The following is an 18,099-nucleotide window of genomic DNA, read 5'->3' on the forward strand; positions in this document are numbered from 1 at the left end:
TAGTCTGTCTCTGGAGCCAGCAACTGTTTTTCTGAAAACACTGAGTTTTCTGAGCTATCTCCTCACTGAGTGCTGAAAGAAACTGGGTATCTATTTTGACAAATCTACGTGCCTTTGGGGTGTTAGGTGTCTGCTCCAGGAGGACTGCTGCGGATGAAGGAGGGGTATTACATTGCCCTTGACCCCGAACAAGCACCATCACTCTCTGCAGCTTCTCGTTTAACGTGTCCCCATGGACAATCAGATGTGAAGGAATTCGAACACCACAGCAAAGAAAAGGAAAAAAAAAAAAAAAAGCAGCATGAAAAAAACAACATCAAAGTTAAAACAAAGGTCTGTTTGCCATTTCCCTTTAACAAAAGCCATGAGATGATCTTTACATTTTCTTTTCCCTTTGCGAAGGAGAACCGTAGCTTGACCAAACAAAGCAAAGCAAAGGAAAACAGAATAGAACTCCGGTATTCAAACCAACCTAACGTGGCCTTTTTCCCTCTCTCCTGTTCGCTCTGTCACGTTCTACTGCAAAACACCATGGGGGTGGAAGCCTCGGGCTTCAGGCTACGTAATGAGATCTCCTTCGTGTGCACAAGCTTCTGCTTCTTGGTGGTGAGTGTTCACGAGGGCTGTGCCCCTCCTGGACTTCTCTAAACTCAGGCTAAGCCACAATCCCCACAACCAACGAGATACACTGTGTTGCATCAGCAGGGGGCGTTTTCCCCGTTGTTGTTACTTGTTGGAAAGTGTGGTATTTGCACCGTATGTCTAGGCCAGTTCCAGCTGATGGGACTGATGCCACATAGGACTCATGAGTTGAACGTATAAAAATTTCAGCTTTGCCACTGCTGTTTCTGGATGGATGGTATGCGCGGGGCAAAAGGAGAGTGGGAGGAAAAGAAATTGTTGATTGGCTCCTAGGCCTGGAGTTGGTTGTTAGAAATTATAAAAAATGGTGGCTCTGCTCAGAAGAAGATATGGGCGTATAAAAGCTCGGAATGCTTAATGCTCAAATTTCCCTAAAATTATATAAATGGAAGTAAACTTTGATTACCATTTGGTCAAGTGTAGCATAGTTTGCATTCCTCTTTCACTGTTAGTAATGGAGGTATGTGGAGATACACACAGACCTTGAGACGGCCGCTGTTTAATATTGCATACAGGCTAGCAGTTCATCGAGAATAGAGGAGATAAGCCTGAAGGTTGGATCTCAGAAGAAGGCAGTTCTTCATGCACAGCTTTTGTCAATCCTGATTTGGTCTGAAAATAAAAATCATGGGATACCAAAAATCAAAGGAGAGTTGATTTAGGGAAAGGGCACGGGGATCATCCCGGAAAGGGCGATGTGACTGCCAGGAAAATGTCAGGTGAGTTTCCAGGTCCTCATTCAAGTCCAAAGGTGCTGGTTTCTTCTACTGCCGTGAGCAGCTTTTCATACAACATGGAGTATGAGGGATAAGGTGGGAGATCCAGTCGGTTGAAGCACGTGTGTGCCCTGAATGGGGAAAAAAGACTGGTGAAGGCGTTTGCATGTATCTGCGATCAGAAGCTATGAAGCAAAAGGGAGTACAAAGTGAGCGCAACCACGATTTTGGACCACCATGAAACAACTAGTTTTAATCTTGCAACTAAGAACAACAGCCTTCCAGACACACATAAACCAGTTGAGGGAGGAGAGTAACTGGAAACAGATGGTTTGCCTTTATAAGCAAGCCATACTAATGCAGGGCTGTACTAGCAAACCGGCCAGCATCTCTGTGGGGCCCGCTCTATTCTGTGGTGGAGCTGTGAACTTGGATGTGACCAGTAAAGGAGGCCGAAGCATAATCATTATTAGAGGATCATACTCCCATGTCTCCTTGTCCAGCTCTGATTTCTGGGCCACAGTAAACCACGGGCATCAATGCACAGGTGCCATGAGATGCCCCGGAGTCTTGACATCCAAAGCTCCATCAAGTCAGGTGAGCCCTGGAGACAGTCAGACTCTCCCACGTGCAGTGCGACCCAGCTGACCTGACATCGGAACGTGGATTTCCAAGGACAGCTGAGCTCAGGGAATCGTCTTCCCTGGTTGCCCGGAGCATGCCTGCGCCCCGGGTTCTGCCTTACTTGTCCTATCCTATATTCATCCTCGGGGCCCACACACGACAGCACCTGGTTTGGACAAGGAATGGTTTCCCCCACCAGGACCAGACCCTGTGTCACCTGTATGGGGCTCAGTGGAGAGCCCAAGAGGCCCAGAACAGGTTCCTCCTGTGGAACTTCAAATCACCTGACCGGTTTCTCCCTGTCAGATGGTCTCTGTTTGCATGGACTCTCTGGTTGAGGCCATGACCTGCATTAAGTAGGGAGGAAGGTGGGTGGGTGCCACTCAGGTTAACTGAATGCCTTTTGCTCCCTCGAAGGGGAGGTATGTTGCAACGGTGTTTTGAGAAGCCAACCAGCACAAAAAAAGGCACATTTAGAGGAAATGAAATAAAATAATAAAAAATAAAAGAGAAGAAGATAACATATCCCAAGTATATATGCAAACAAATAAAGAAACTCTAACCGAAGAGACCATTTTCCCTTCATCTGAATTTCATTTGGGATATGGAGTTCTTCTAATCGCAAGATCCCCAGGGAAGTTGTGTATTATTTATACCTTTGCTTTCAGAGTTCCTGATGAGGCTGACCCAATGCTCAGGGGGAGGAGACTGTTGTGTTTGCCCCTCAACATCCATTCCTCCTTCTCCTGGTCACAGCTCCCTCATTGTCCTTGGGAAACTACCCCCCAAACTCCTCCCCTTACAAGCGCCAATGGTGAGTAGAGGATAGTAGAGCATGTGGCCTTAGGCCTCAAGGACTTAACTGGGAAGAAGCATAAAAACAGACTAAGATTAGTAGAGGTCTCAGATTATGATCTAATATTCCAGTAGGTCTAGGTTGACTTCACAAGAGAATAATTAAAATATTTTACCTCAACTCATTTGAGTAAAAGTGAAAAGCACTCCGGAAAATGAGCAGGATGACAATGTCTGTGGCTTCTCTATGTTGAGAAAGATTAAAACTAGGACTACTTTGGGCTCTGGCCAGCTATGTTAAGTGGGGCAGGAACATCCCAGGTATGCTTTTGAACCTAGCTGAACTAGTTAGGTGCCAGATGTGAGCAGGCATCATCGTCTTGGCTTTTTTTTTTTTTTTTTTTAAGTGGCACTCATCAGTGGAAATGTTACAGCAAAAAATCCCCTGTTTGCAAACCAAATGAATTCTATAAGAGGTAATTTCTGGGAATAATCTGAAAGCATTAGCAAATGGCACTCTTTAAGACCTTGTGTGAATACCCAGAGTTTCTCTGAATGGCTTTTACTGTTTTTATGACCAGCTTTGGTTAACGCTCTTCAACAGATTCTAGTTTGTGAACTAGGATGAACACACACAATCCAATCACGGTTCAGTTTCGCATTCTTAGATGCTCGCCGTCCTCCAGGAGCGGTTCTGCCCGCTCAGAGCTCCTGCTCACTTTCCCCCCTGGGCACCGGGCCCCGTGCTCTGGGGTGCATTGGGGTGCTGGGGAAAGCCCGAAACCAGGGACTGGAAGGCGTCTCTTTCGACTGCAGTCTAGCCGCTTATTAGCTTTATCCCTTTGGGAAAGTCAATTAGTCTTTCTGAGCCTCAGTTTTCTCCCTTGTAAAATGGGGATAATAACATATGTTCTGTGTACCTCGGGGGTTTGTTGTGAGGGGCAATGTTAGAATACACGTAAATGCCTCTTATAATCCGTGATTCATCATTTAGACACACGGTTCTCTCGCCGCGGCCATGACCGCGGATGATTGCAGGAAGCGTGTCGCACCTGTGGCGACTCAAGCCCCTCGACCTTCTGCACATGAACTCCTGGCAGATGAGTCGCCCGGATCTCCCATTTGTGCGGTTGCTATTTTGGAACTCCACACGGATCTTTCCAATCCTGCCAGGTCAAGTTTCACTCTGTTGGTGTTAATCTAGGATTCCAGCATTTTGAGGTTAATTCAGGATTTAAATTGCGTCATCACTGTATTATTTGCCCTTCTAATTTGTATCATCCGCACGATTGATCTCCCTGTCTCCTCCGTTTTTTTTTCAAGTTACTGATGACGATGGTAACCAAGGCCAAGGACAGGATGCTTCTCCCCAGAAGAGACCACTTTGAGGCTGGTCAAAAGCAAACAACACTACTAACATCAGGCAAATCCCAGCCCCCTGTGGCTGCTTGTTCGGCGAGCTGTGAGGACAGTGTTCCAAGTCCGGTCTTCCCTTCGTGCCGTCTTCTTCCCCACCCAACCACAGCCTCACTCTGTGATGCTTTTCACTCTTGTCACTACTGAACCTACTCTTTTTCAACCTCTTTGAGAACCTCTTGATCCCCCAATCCAGGGACCCATTCTCTACCCTCACTTACTCAGGCTCCTTAAGAGCCTTCTTGAACATTCTCTCCCCTTGGCTTCTCTATGGTTTCTCAGCGGTTGGCAATGTCTTTTCTGGACTCCCAATGGCTCCCTGAAGCCTTACAGTCCGCAGAGCAGGGTTTCTCAGCTTGGCATTACTAACATTTTAAATGAATTCTCTGTTGGGAGGGGCTGTCCAAGGTATCATAAAATGCTTAGAAAGATCTTTGGCCTCTACCTGCTGGATGCCAATAGCACCTCTCCCCCACAACCAGAAATGTCTCCAGACCTTGCCGGATGTCCAGCAGGGGGGCAAAATCCCCTCTCCCATCCCGCTTGAGAGCCATCCCTATAGAGTAAGCCAACGGCCCACCTTAACCAGGCCTCCCCCTCCCCTGTGCTTGCGCTCAGTTTACCTCTGCAGGGAAGCTTGTTGTTAGAATTCCATTTGCAACTTTAATGCTAATCTGCCCATGACCCACAGTTCTGTAATCCCTGGTCCCTATTTTAAATGCAGACTCTGAAGTTTCTCTCTTCTCCTTTATTCCATCTCCATGCTGTCTTGTGCTGTGTCTACTCTAACTTCCTTGCTTTGCTTTTCTTTGGAGCCTCCCCAGTCCTTGTTCCATAGTAAGGAAACTCTCCCACTCTTCCTTTCTGGACATGACTTACAAGTCCTAGCATCCCTTCCCAGTGCCCATGAGTGGAGACGGCCCACGATCACTCTGCCACATTCTGGGATGTGGGTGAGCACCCTGCTCACTCCCCACTGCCAATTCTAGATTGTTACTTTCAAATCTTCGATCAAAAATTTCTGTTCCTTTTACTCAGGAAAAAGGATGAGATCTTGCCATTTGTGGACTTGGAGGGTATTCTGTTCAGTGAAATAAGCCAGACAAAGAAAGACAAATACTAAATGATTTCACGTATATGTGTCATCTGAAAAATAAAACAAAGCAAACAAAGAAAAAGCAGAAACAGATGCATAAATACAGAAAATAAGCTGGTGGTGGCCAGAGGCATGGGGGGTGGGAGGATGGGAAAAATGGGGAGACGGGAGCGGGAGGTACAGACTTCCAGTTAGGGAATGAAAACGTCACGATAATAAAAGGCATGATCCGGGGGCGCCTGGGTGGCTCAGGGGTTTAAGCCTCTGCCTTCAGCTCGGGTCATTATCTCAGGGTCCTGGGATCGAGCCCCGCATCGGGCTCTCTGCTCAGCAGGAGCCTGCTTCCCCCTCTCTCTGTCTGCCTCTCTGCCTAGCTCTGATTTCTCTCTGTCAAATAAATAAAATCTTTAAAAAAAAAATTAAAAAAAAAAAAGGCACGATCCAGGGAATACAGTCAATGGCATTGTCATAGTGTTGTAAGGTGACAGATGGTGGCCACACTCACGGTGAGCATGGCATAACTTAACAGACGTGGGGAATCACAATGCTGTACACTGAAACTAAGGTAACACGCTGTGTCAAGCACTTCAATACATATGAATAAATAAATTTTAAAAAGAGGGAATCAAATGTTTAAAAAAATTCTGTTCCTTCGACTCTCTTAGATTCCGCCCCCCCCATAACTACAGGTTTTTTTTTTAAAATAAGATTTTATTTATTTATTTGACACAGAGAGAGCGATTACAAGTTGGCAGAGAGGCAGGCAGAGGGGGAGGGGGAAACAGGCTCCCCGTTGAGCAGAGAGCCCAATGCGGGCCTCGATCCCAGGACCCTGAGATCATGACCTGAGCTGATGGCAGAGGCTTAACCCACTGAGCCACCCAGGCGCCCTAACTACAGGTTTTATCTGGCATTTTATTTCAATCCAACAGGATAGATTAGAAGATACAGCATGTTATCTGCAGGCAAGGAGGTAAAGTGTCATCTTGAGGAACTTGTATGTCAGACACACAGACACACACACATACACAAAGCAAATACGCATGGACTGGGTTGTAACGTTATGTAAAAAACATATTTCTTTCTGTGGCCTATGGTTAAAAAGTTTGAAAATCAGTGATCTCGGTCTATCTTCCATACCTTCTGACCTTCCAGCTAATTACATTTATTAAAACCTCCAGTTCTTTGCTTAAATCCTTCCCATTTCAGGTGTTCCCGCCAGACTGTGTAGTACCTGAGTCCACATGGTGACCTGCCTGTTCAATGCCCTAACCTTCCAGCTTCTTGACCTCAACCCCAGTGACCATCCCACCCATCTGGTCTGGAAGTTTCTTCACCAGACACTGTAAAATGACATCCTGGAAACCACTGCTCTCATAGTCCTCCTTCCTAACCCTCCTACAGTTTTTAGGAGGCAAGGACTTGAATTGATATGAAGGCTTTATTTAGCCTGGGCTATGATTCGGGTTTGGTTGTGACGCTATTTGGCACTCTGGTCTGGGAAGCCAGCTGCTTCTCTATGGGGGGGAAGATCCGAGAACAAAGTAGTTCCAGACCACCTTTCCTCCCAGTCTGGGCAGTGTGCGTTGGGCTTCTGTTCTCTGGGAAGTCCCGGGTTGTCCTGTGTCTGGTGCTCTGCTAGCTCTGGGCTTCCTGCCATCTGCCATGGGGTCTGGCTAGTCTACCCAAACTACTGTTCTTGGAAGTCAGAAGTTACTTCTTTCTCTGAACACAATGGTAACCTTTTTTCGGTTCATCGATCTTCGGAAAATGTACAGGGAAGACTAGTTAGGGGTTACTATCCAGGGGGTCATTTTTACTGTCCTCCCAGGGGCATCTCAGCACTTGCTTCTTGGGACCCTCTCGGTCCAGGGTAAAGTCTCTGTCTCCCCAAGGAATCCTCTCTGCAGTTTGCAGAACGGCAGCTTTTTCAGGGATGCCTTGGCCCGGATGTGAATAGCTCGATGATAAGCCCGATGTCCATCTTAAACAAGCTCCTTGTGTGGGTTAATAGAATTAATGTATATTTCAAAGCTTCTCAAAGAAAATACATAATTAGGCTCAATCTGTGACCTCCAAATGACAAAAGCAATTCCTATTCCCTTTCCTAAAGAATAAAACAGAGCCTCCTCAGCACAGCCCTCTTCCTGTGACCCACCCAACTATCTTTCTCAATCTCATCCCTTATGAGTACCACTTTGGATCTCTTGACCTCCACGCTGGTTCAGCGATCCTTTCTGCTTCAGCTTGGAACTCCACTCTACTCATTTATTGACCCTCAGTGCTCACCTAAGTGCCATCTTCCTGTGGCATGTCCTCTTCCCAACGCCGTCGGGATTTGGTCTGTATTCTACAGTACAGACCTTCCCGGTACCTTCCGTTTACAGTCCTTCTCAGTGCTTCTCTGATTCCACTTCGTGTTGTCACTTACTGCTACTGGGCTGTGCTCCTTCCTAGACTACAAGCTCCTCTGGGAAGGTGGATGGTTCTGCCCTAGCCACTCTTCAGGGTACACATGATGCTGGTGGTGGTGGGGGGGTGTGCTGTCATCAAATAGTGATGCAAACTCATTTCTCTAAAAACAGACTGTTTCCAAATAACCTCATCTACCGAATCTGTCATTAAACTAGATAAATGGAAATCTTGCCTTTTTAAGCCTTATTTTCTTGCCAGATTTAATTCAGTAGGCTCAGCTCTCAGCAGACCCATGCGAATGAGCACTGAGGGTCTGCTGAACAAGTGCGTGAAGCCAGGGCTGGAAACTGTGCCAAGACGGTAGGCTGTCGTTGACCAGCTGGGCATGTACTCTGTATCCTGGGCCTCCTGACGCTCACTGACATCAGCTGACTAGTCTTCAGGACATGGGAAGATCTGGGAGGTCTGGATGCCAATCATAGTTCCGTAGATCCTTCCACTGGGATTTAGCAATAGTGTCCGGGAGGCCATGTGGAAAGAGCTGAATTAAATGTGGATCATCTTTTATAATCAGAAAATATCATAGTAGAAGCAAGTAATATGGATCAGTCTTTCCTTCTGTTGTTGAGCAGTATTTGTTACTGTGGTACCCTTTTATTTCACTGAGCAGGAAAAGGCTGCTCAAAGTGGTTGAGGAAGGACCCAGGAAGTCTTAGAACTCACGGTGGAGGGAATTCCTTCTGTTACATTGCCTGGATCCCTAGTGTCTCCTCTACTGCCTTTATCTCACCATCATCTCCTTGACAGCTTGCTATATTGAAGTCACTACAGAGACTTGAGATACACATGGTCTTGTCCTCGCATGTTTCAAAACACAGTAGGAAAAATGTGACACGTACGAGCATAACCATCCTACCGAGTACAAGTCATGTGCCAGAGAAGGACAGATACAGAGCTGGAAGGCTTCCTTCGGGCTTCCAGCCTCTCCCCCCTCCCTTACCCCCTCCTCCTCAAGTTAAACTGGGCTACATACAGCTGGGAAGGCTTCCCACAACGGACACACGGGCCATGACACTACGGCCTAAATGCCGTCAGTCATCAAAAAATCCACTAAGAATATGGTCTAAATTCACCTCCCAGAGACTCCTCATGGGTGCCTTTCGCCGGGACGTCACATAAGAGTAACTTGGGTGGCAGGAAAGAATTCCATCCCGAAGGACCATCCCCCAAGCTCCAATATCAAAGTGTGTGGCCCTCTTCGGTGGGTTTGTGAGGGCCGGCAGGAGCGCCTACCTGGGGAGAGATGTGATCTTCCCCCACTTCTCTATGCAGAAACGCCGAAGCCCGTTGCTTCCTCGGAGGGCCGCAAAGCCTTCATAGGGCACACTCGACGTTCCCGTGACGAACTGAAGTAACCTCAGCCTCTGCTCGTTATTGAAGCGCTCCACGGCGGCCCAGAACCAGCGGATCACAAGATGCCCGTCGTGGTAACCTGAGGGGAGCAGAGGGAAGGGGGCAGGGAGGATGTGCAGAGAGGAGAGGAGGAAGGGAGAGAGGCCCCATGTATCACAGGGGTGATGAGGACCGAACTGCTCCTGTCGGTCTACCAGTTTCTCTAACGTGGGCCTTCACACGGGTCGAAGGCAATCTGTGCACCTAGGTCAGGTTTTATAGCAAAAGCTGACTTAGAAAATGGCCATTTTATAAGATTTTATGCTCTGAGGGATGTCCTCAGAGATGTCTGCTTCCTACGTGAACAACTGGGACCCCACCAACCGTTTTCCTGCCTGGTGAATGTGAGACAAGGCGTGGCTACGTCAGTTTCACCGCAGTACACGTTTTCTTAAAAACAGACAACTGCATCTGTGCTAGCCCTTCGGCTCACCTCCCCGGTACTCCGTGTTATTCCGCCAGTCGTTCAGGTCGATCTCGGCCGTGCCAGCTATCACCAGCTCCAGCTCCCTGGCGTCGAACACGGAGACAAGTCTCGAGTCTACGACCTGAAATACACATTAGGTTTCAGGTCCAACCACACTGAAGTTCCAGTCATTATTATCACTTCTGTGGTTTTACACTGGGAAACGGACCATCATTTCCAACTTTTTTCTTTTTTAAACCGAGGTACTATCGTGTTCACATTCAAAATCGTGACTTAAACATTCTGAAACACAACCGTCAATGAGCTGGGAATGCCAAAAAGGCCCCAGGGTTTTCACTACCTCTGAAAGTCCCTCTCAGAACGCTGTGATGAGCAAATCTGACTCGACTTTCTCTGGTCACACTGAAGTTGCCAAGTATCATTGCATTTTAAAGGCAAAAGGTCCCAACATGTTGAAATGACTTGAGGGCTTTTACTATGATCATTTCACTTATAAGGTATCCTCTCTTCCACATAAAACTATGACTTACTTTCTAGAAATGGGCATTCTATATTAAAACAACTGTATTTCCCTTCCTTTCTCCCCTCAGTTCCTTCCTCCTGCCTTCAAAGATCTGGAAGGACCTCCTTAGCTAGGGCTCTGAGCTCTGACTTTACGCTTTGTTTTCAAATAGATCAGACACAAGTAACAGCTCCTCTAATCAGACTAGTGGCAGACAAGCCAGTGAGCCATGCTGTCCTCCATTACAGGCAGGGAAAGAAAACCTTCCAAGACCCGAGCCCCGAGAAAACATTTACAGTGTCTTGTTTCTAAACTGCGAAATGTTAAGGATGTCAACATTTGGTGCATGGGAAGTTGGCAACTGTCCTTGTCCTCTTGACTTACCACCTTAGTCATGGCACAAAGTGACACTGTAACACAAGAGAAATCTAGCAGGAGCGGACAGTGTCCTCCAATGCCTCCAGGTCACTTATTTTCATTTCACTGAATGAAAGGAAACACACAGCACGCACATACCTTGATGGGAGATACTGAGTGTTTTCCTAACTATGACACTGGGGCCACAGCAACACCATTTTTGTGAGGGCATTTTTCACCTACCACAAGAGCTAGGTCTCCCAGAGAACGCTGACCTGTCATCTGTCCCAAGTGGGTCCTCTTTGCAATCTGGTGACTGGAGCCGAGCCCTTTGCCTGACTTGGTTCTTCTTCTCCTTTCCCCCTACAAGCTGTGCTGGTGACAAGGGCCCCGACCGCAGCCTGTCTTCCTCAGCCGGGCCTGGGTCTCACCTCACAGAAGCCCCGTACCAGGGCCTCCGTCTGCTGTACCACACCGCGTTCCACCCGCCACTTCACCATCCTCTCGATGTACTCCTTCTTGTTCTTCTCCGTCACCTGGGTGTTGGCCCCTCCAGATTTTAACTCCCTCTCCGTTACCTTGTGGGGAAACAGAACGATTGGGATGCTTGTCAACTCAGGTCATCTGGCCGTGACACATGTCAATTCTAGGAGGACGAACGATTTATAAAAAGTCTTCCTCACGTGGGTTCAGCATTATTACCTCCTTCATTCTTTTTCCTTTTCTGGAAGTTACTAAAAAAAGCTCTGGTTCTTCTCAGATGATGGTTATGCACCTCAGAAAAGCTGCATTTTTGTTTGTTTTGTTAAGGGGAAACATATTTCCTTAACTCAAGAGGCATAAGAGAAATAAAAGAAAAATGCCCCTCGTTGTCCCAGGGTAAGAGATGGACTGTAAAGTCCTTATACTCAATTCCCCCAAATCCCAATTAGATCACATCCTCAAAAGCCACCAGCCTCCCCACCCAGAGCAGGTCATTGACAGGAAAATAGCAGAGGGTGGGAGGATGGTTTTTATAGCTGGTATAATATTGGCTGAAGAATGACAGACTGACCTTGAGGAAGGAAACAGAGAATGACCTTGCCACTTTGTATGGTGCTGCTTGTTAGGACAAATGAATCATTAAGAAAAGCTATGATCTATGCTCTATCTTTTGAAAGGCAAGAGGGTAGATAACATGTTAGCCATTTTTATCAGAAAGTGTCGGGGCACCTGGGTGGCTCAGTCAGTTAAATAGCTGCCTTCAGCTCAGGTTATCATCTTGGAGTCCCGGGATTAAGCCCCACATTGGGCTCTCTGCTCAGCGGGGAGTCTGCTTCTCCCTCTGACTCCCTCCCTGCTCATTCTCTCTCTCTCTCTCAAATCAATAAATAAAATCTTTAAAAAAAGTGTTGGTGTTTGAAGAAGTTGTCAGTCACTTAAGGGGCTCAGCTCACCACTTGAAGCTGTAAGGAATGAGGCATAACTGTATTTAGCCATGGGTTTAAGAAAGGTAGATATGTATATTTGGTATTCATTGACTCAGATACCTAAACAAACAGGCCACAGAAGTCTGATGGTTATTTTTCTTCTATCACTTAGGTGACTAGTGCTAGTTACAAAATACTGGCTAATTCTAACATCCTAATTGCCACTCAATATCCACATTCCCTGGAACCTCTGATGTTCCAGTAAGGAATGCTACTATAGATGTGACACAACTTTCAAAGTCATAAAAGAAGAGACAAAAAAATCATATATTTTTGAACATATTTAAATGTGCCCTCTACAGTTGTAAAAAGAAAAAAAATTTCTCAAATATGGAAGAGGGTATTCTTCAGAGCTATGTTTACACAGAGGAAATTCAACAGAATGTTGACATCTTCCAGGACTTGTCCAAAATTCTTGACTACGGTATGGGTGCCTCCAAGTTCAGTGGGTGCCTCTCACACTCGGACTCAGCTGGCTGCCCACATTTGTGCTTATACTTATGCTCATAGGTACTTACAAAGCCTACCAACTCCACACTCACAACGACCCATTACAAGTTATCACGTGTCACAGACTTTTGAAATCTCTTGTAAATGATTCAGGTTATGGTTAACCTGATAAAACTGTAACCCAGAAGATTCAAAAATATATAAATACTGATGAAAAAAATGAGAAGCTTTATCTTATGAAATAATATTTATACACACGCATATTGGAGGAGCAAATATATAGATGCTAGTGATAAAAAGAAGTATTTTGTGGTGGCACAGATCATAGAAATACCTTCCAAATGTATTTCACACTTCACAAAAATGTTTTCTAATCCATTATCACTTTGATTTTCAAAATATCTATAAAGTAGATCCATGTCATGAAAAGGAAAAGAAGGAAGAAGACATGGGCAGCTTTACTAAAGGAAGTAGTCCTCAACGAATTATATTTTAAATGAATGAGATTCTTTTTTTTCTAGATTAAAAACAAAAGAATGGAAAGCAAGGGCTTGAACAGATAAATGTACACCTATGTACACAGCAGCATTATTTACAATAGCCAAAATGTGGAAGAAACCAAAGGGTTCATCAATAGGTGAATGGGTAAATTAATTTTTATATAAATAAATAAATAAATCACACACACACACACACACACACACACACACACACACATTTTCTACCACACATATATATGGTGGAATACTATTCAGCCCTTAAAAATAAGGAAATCCTATTATGTGCTATAGTGTAGGCAAACCTTGAGGACAATGTGTTAAGTGAAATAAGACAGTCACAAAAAGACCAAAACTGTATGAGGTATCTAGAGCAGCCGAACTCACAGACAGAGAAAGTAGAATGGCTGTTGCCAGGGACTGGGGAGAAGGAAAAAATGAGGAATTATTATTTAAATGGCTACAGGGCCAGTTTTGCAAAATGAACGAGTCCTAGAGATTGTACAACAGGGTGACTATATTTAACAATGCTGGACTGTGGACTTAAAAACAATTAAGGTGGTAAACTTTGTGCCATATGAACGTTCAACAGTAAAAAACAAATGCGCTTTCCAAGCCCCGCATCTCACAAACCTGTCCAAAAACTTCTTCGTTAACAGTGAACGTGAGGTCTAGGATATCTGTGATATTGTTGTCCTTCATCCACTGCAGACTCTGGTGGAACTCCTCATCCAGATATTCCAGGTCGCTCAGATCACAGGGCCTGGGGGCATTCCAAGGGCAAAACGTAAATAGTCTGTTAACTGAACAGATGCCCAGGCTGGCTAAAACAACATAGACTGATTCTAACAATCTGATATTCTGGAATATATTGATGAGTCTTTTTAGTGCACTCAATGCTTGTTTTTGAAAATTTGTTTTTCAAATTGAAATTTGAAATTCAATTGTGAAATTGAATGAAATTATCCCAGTAATAAACATGCGATGATTATTAACTCATGGATTCTTGATGGCAACTGGAGAAACGTTTTTTAAGAATATTTTAAAACAACGAAGTTTTAGACAGATTAATTCTACTTAGTGTAATGCAAAGTTTGCAATATGACTGTAATTATTTACATAAACTGATTCATTCCATTATATGAAGTTTTAATAGTCTTCTCCTATGCTTACATAAAAACTCCAAATGCCTTTATATTGTATTAAAAGGTTTATGTGACGTTTAAGCACTCAGAAAAGTCAACGAACAGGAATGGTTAGGGTAAACCAGGGACAGAGTCTGAGGTACCAGGGAAACCAGGCCTTAGTGCGTGGACCACGGCCTACAGTTATACACTTACAGTCTCAGGAGTGCCTTGTAGAAGGGCCTTGTGAAGAAGGCGTCAAGAAGGTACTGATGGATCAAAGCCAGGCCTAGGATACGACCACTAAACCTGAACCTGAAACACAGACAAAGGCAGAGAAATTGAAGGGCAGGTGGAAATTCACATTGTTAAAAAATTTAACTTGTATTTGTATTTAATGTGTTTCTTGACAGTAAGCTGTTTACCGAATTTGCCAATTGATGACACAAGGGAGGTGCCCATGCTCCTCCTTCTTACGCTTTACCCTAAACCATGCCTATGTGCTCGGTATGTACTAAAGGAACTCTCCTCTCCCCCAAGCACCAGAAGAGAGTCCTTCTGCTGGAGTCCTATTCTCAGAGCTGACAGTGTAAGGACCCAAGAGAAGAAACGCACTGGTAAAGGGGAAGTCTGGAAGCCCAGATAAACAGTCCGCATTGAACCTGAGGAGGACCTGAACCCAAGGACATAGAAAGCTTTCCGGACCATGTCTCCTTATCCATTCAAGCATTCCACAGATACCACCGGAAGGTCTAATGTGTGCCCAATACACTCCAGGAGGCAGAAGACTTGAGTGTGAGTCCTTCACGGCAGCTGTGCTCAGAGTCAGGAGGAAGAGTTCCGTGGAATCCCACTGTGGTAGGCATAAGCTGAGCCTACACGGCTATTTACTATTGCCACACACAAGCGAAGAACAGGTCTCTGCTGGGAAGAAGTGGTCCTGTAGGTCTGGCTACCTCCAGATGTATGGGCCTTTAATGATTTAAACCCTGATCGGGGCAAATCCTGGGATTTTTTTCTAATATTCTGGAATTTTCGCTAATAACCTGCTTGGCTGATTGCTGGAGCTTGATCCCACTGCTGCCCTGCTCCTAAACCTGATGCTCGTCTGCTTGGTCTAGCACACGGTTTCCTCAGCATGTGGGCCTTGCCCACCTCTGGCTCCTGCCTCCATAACAGGGGTCTCCCTGGTCTCTTTCCATCTAAGCAGACTTTCACCTAACTGTAGACTCCTCTGTGACTTTTTTTCAGATCCTCCCAGTTGGAATTTTCAACTAACCCACCTCCACTATCTTTCATGAGACTCTTTTCAGACTCAGAAGATTTCCTACCCTACAACTACTATAAACACTGTTACAATGAACACATCCTTTGATCCCACAGAATGAGCATAATTCCAAATAACACTTCAAACTGGCATATTTCAAGTGGTCAATTCTATTCGCAGGAGATAACATGCAAACATCAATATACAAGTACTATCGACTCTGAAGAGAGTGGAGGTGAAGGGAATCTCAGGAGGGGCACTGTGGATGGGGAAGCTCGCAGAGTAATCAGACGTCTTGGAGTCCCTGAGGCCAGTGTGCCCCACTAGTGCTTTGTCCCAGGGCTGTCTCCTGACCCGCTTAATAAATGACCAGTCCCCAACATGGTGACCACAATCTTGTATATACAAACACAGCTTACTTCTACCCCAATACAGGCTTGCCCACTCTAACTGGACTCTAAGCATTATGGCTGAGGCTTCTAGCGTTATGGTGGGGTTGTGACCGTCCAGATGGAGATGACCGAGACCACCCAAAGCAGGAAGAGCGCAAACGTCAACACGGGTGTCTGGCCGAGGACCCTCTTCACTGACAGGTGGCCCCCAAAGGCCTGGTAAGGAAGAATTGTATTCTCAGCAGGCAGTAAGTATCCACAGATAGGGAGTAGATGAAAATATTACACAAGAACACAATTTTCACCTCGATGTTAAAAAAATGGAATATTCCAGTGAATTGTAAATGTTCTAACAGACTATTAATTATTCAAATCTATTCAGGAAGAAGCAGAAAACTTAAATAGGCAAAGAACCACAGTATGAACTAGAAAATTATAAGGATAAAGGACTATATACAAAATTGATGCTGGGACTGGATACACACACACACACACACACACACACACACTCACACATACACGTATTTAAAGACATATTCTTTCAAATCCTCCATGGATAGATAGAAAACCCTTCTGCTATTTATATAGTTCCAGAAATCAGAAAAGGACAGAAAACTTAATTCATCATTATGAGCTACCATCACCACAAAATGGAATCTGGAAAAAAGCAAAAGAAAGAACACTAAGGACATTTCACTTATATATTTAAAAAATTATAGTTAAAACATGAGAACCTACCAATCCATTCCCAGAACAATGCAAAATGATTAAAGATATTTGATTTTAGAAAACTGAGGACAGTTTAACATTAGGTATTCTATTATTAACACTGGAATTCTATTATTAAAATGAATTATGGGGGCACCTGGGTGGCTCAGTTGGTTAAGCCACTGCCTTCGGCTCAGGTCGTGATCCCGGAGTCCTGGGATTGAGTCCCACATAAGGCTCCCAGCTCTGCAGGGAGTCTGCTTCTCCCTCTGACCTTTTCCCCTCTCATGCTCTCTCTCTCTCTCTCTCTCAAATAAATAAAATTTTTTAAAAAATGAATTATGAAATCAAAAGACAAAAATCGTATGGCTTTTGCTGTTGTTGGAAGGTGAAGTTACTTATAGTATCTGCCATCAATTTCTGAGGAAAAAATCTTTGTAGTAAAAGAGGAATAGAAGAATGGTCCCTTACCATAATGAGGAAGGTCGTTCTCAGCACCCTATTTAACAGTAAAAATGCAGAAGGATGCTGGTTTCCACTGCCCTTTACAATGTGCCAGGAGCTCCAGTGACTGCAATAACTTATGAGTGAAAAATTGGAAACAGATTGGAAATAACTTTCACTGAATGCCTACTGAACCAACATGTTACTCAAATTATCTCCCTGACCCTTGCAACAACTCTATTTTCACAATTATTCTATCTTCATTTCACAGATTAAGAAACTGAAGGCCAATATTTGGCCTCAAGCAAGTGGTATGGTGAAGACACCGATGCATATCTGTCAGGCCTTTTCCTCTGTGTCCATTTAGAGAAGCCAAACGGTAGAGAAGTTAATCCTCTGGTCCAGGGGCCGGGCTGCCTGGTGTGTGATCTCCTGCAAGGACTTAACTACCTGCTCTCTGTTTCCTCTTCTGGAAAATGGCACTTTTTACATGATATTATTATCTTATTTCATGTTGACTTCCAACACCAACTTGTGTCAAGTAAATTCAACTAGCTTAAGCCAAGGGGGGAATTCCTTGCAAGTTCTTGGTGGTATCTCATGGAATCCAGGGTCAGGAAGGCAGCTGGGAGCCAGCCAGATGAGGCACTGGAGTGACTTCACTGTCCCTCATCCACCTTCTCCCTTGACTTCTCTTCGCGCACCTCCGCTCCTTTCTTCTCTCTTGCTGTCAAAACTTCCTGTGGTTTTCATCCTAGAGAGGCCAACTTGACTCTTTCTTAGTCCAAATTTCCAACATGATTCCCTGCTTGTTGCGACTCAGGTTGGCTGCCCATCCTGGACCAATCGTAAGTGATCAGGAAAGCAGGGTTGGGGAGCAGGCTCAGGGTTTGGTGTCTTGTCCAGCACCGTGTAGCGAGGATCACCACCATCTACCTCTCAACAAGGGGCTGCGACCAGATGAGAGTGCAGCAGATGGCCTGTTTTCCAGCACAGGACACTTGCAATGCAGACTACCAACAGACAGCTGTTTATTGACTTTGAATGGGTAGACTGTAAGATGGAATTTCTAAAAACAAAATTATACCAGTTTCACAGGCTGATGTGGGCCACTAGTAAGCTCTAGATTATTTTTTTGTAGGTGTGCAAGCAATCTATGATAATGTGGTTTGCTTTACATAAACACAGACAGGATAGCAAATAGCCAGACTAATATATATAGTAAAATATATTCCAGAGCAATGAACTATGATCTGGGATGTGTCTGTATGAAGCACAATACAATTGTACAACTCAAATCCAAAAG

General features: G+C 44.9%; 1 protein-coding gene across 3 annotated transcripts in view; it reads right to left on the reverse strand.

Annotated features, from left to right (window-relative positions):
- Positions 1-1,127: 1,127 nt before the first annotated feature.
- Positions 1,128-18,099, reverse strand: part of HECW1 (HECT, C2 and WW domain containing E3 ubiquitin protein ligase 1) — a gene marked incomplete at its 5' end in the record, with an annotated part of 447,342 nt that continues 430,370 nt past the window's right edge. For all 3 annotated transcript variants that reach the window (XM_080818019.1, XM_080818018.1, XM_080818020.1), the window contains 6 exons: positions 1,128-1,489; positions 8,998-9,196; positions 9,590-9,704; positions 10,874-11,020; positions 13,492-13,621; positions 14,199-14,297. In XM_080818019.1, the coding sequence (XP_080674145.1) occupies positions 1,378-1,489; positions 8,998-9,196; positions 9,590-9,704; positions 10,874-11,020; positions 13,492-13,621; positions 14,199-14,297 (802 nt within the window). In that variant the 3' untranslated portion in view covers positions 1,128-1,377. The remainder of the gene's footprint in view (positions 1,490-8,997; positions 9,197-9,589; positions 9,705-10,873; positions 11,021-13,491; positions 13,622-14,198; positions 14,298-18,099) is intronic.

This window comes from Martes martes (assembly GCF_963455335.1).
Source record: "Martes martes genome assembly, chromosome: 11".
Lineage (NCBI taxonomy): Eukaryota > Metazoa > Chordata > Mammalia > Carnivora > Mustelidae > Martes > Martes martes.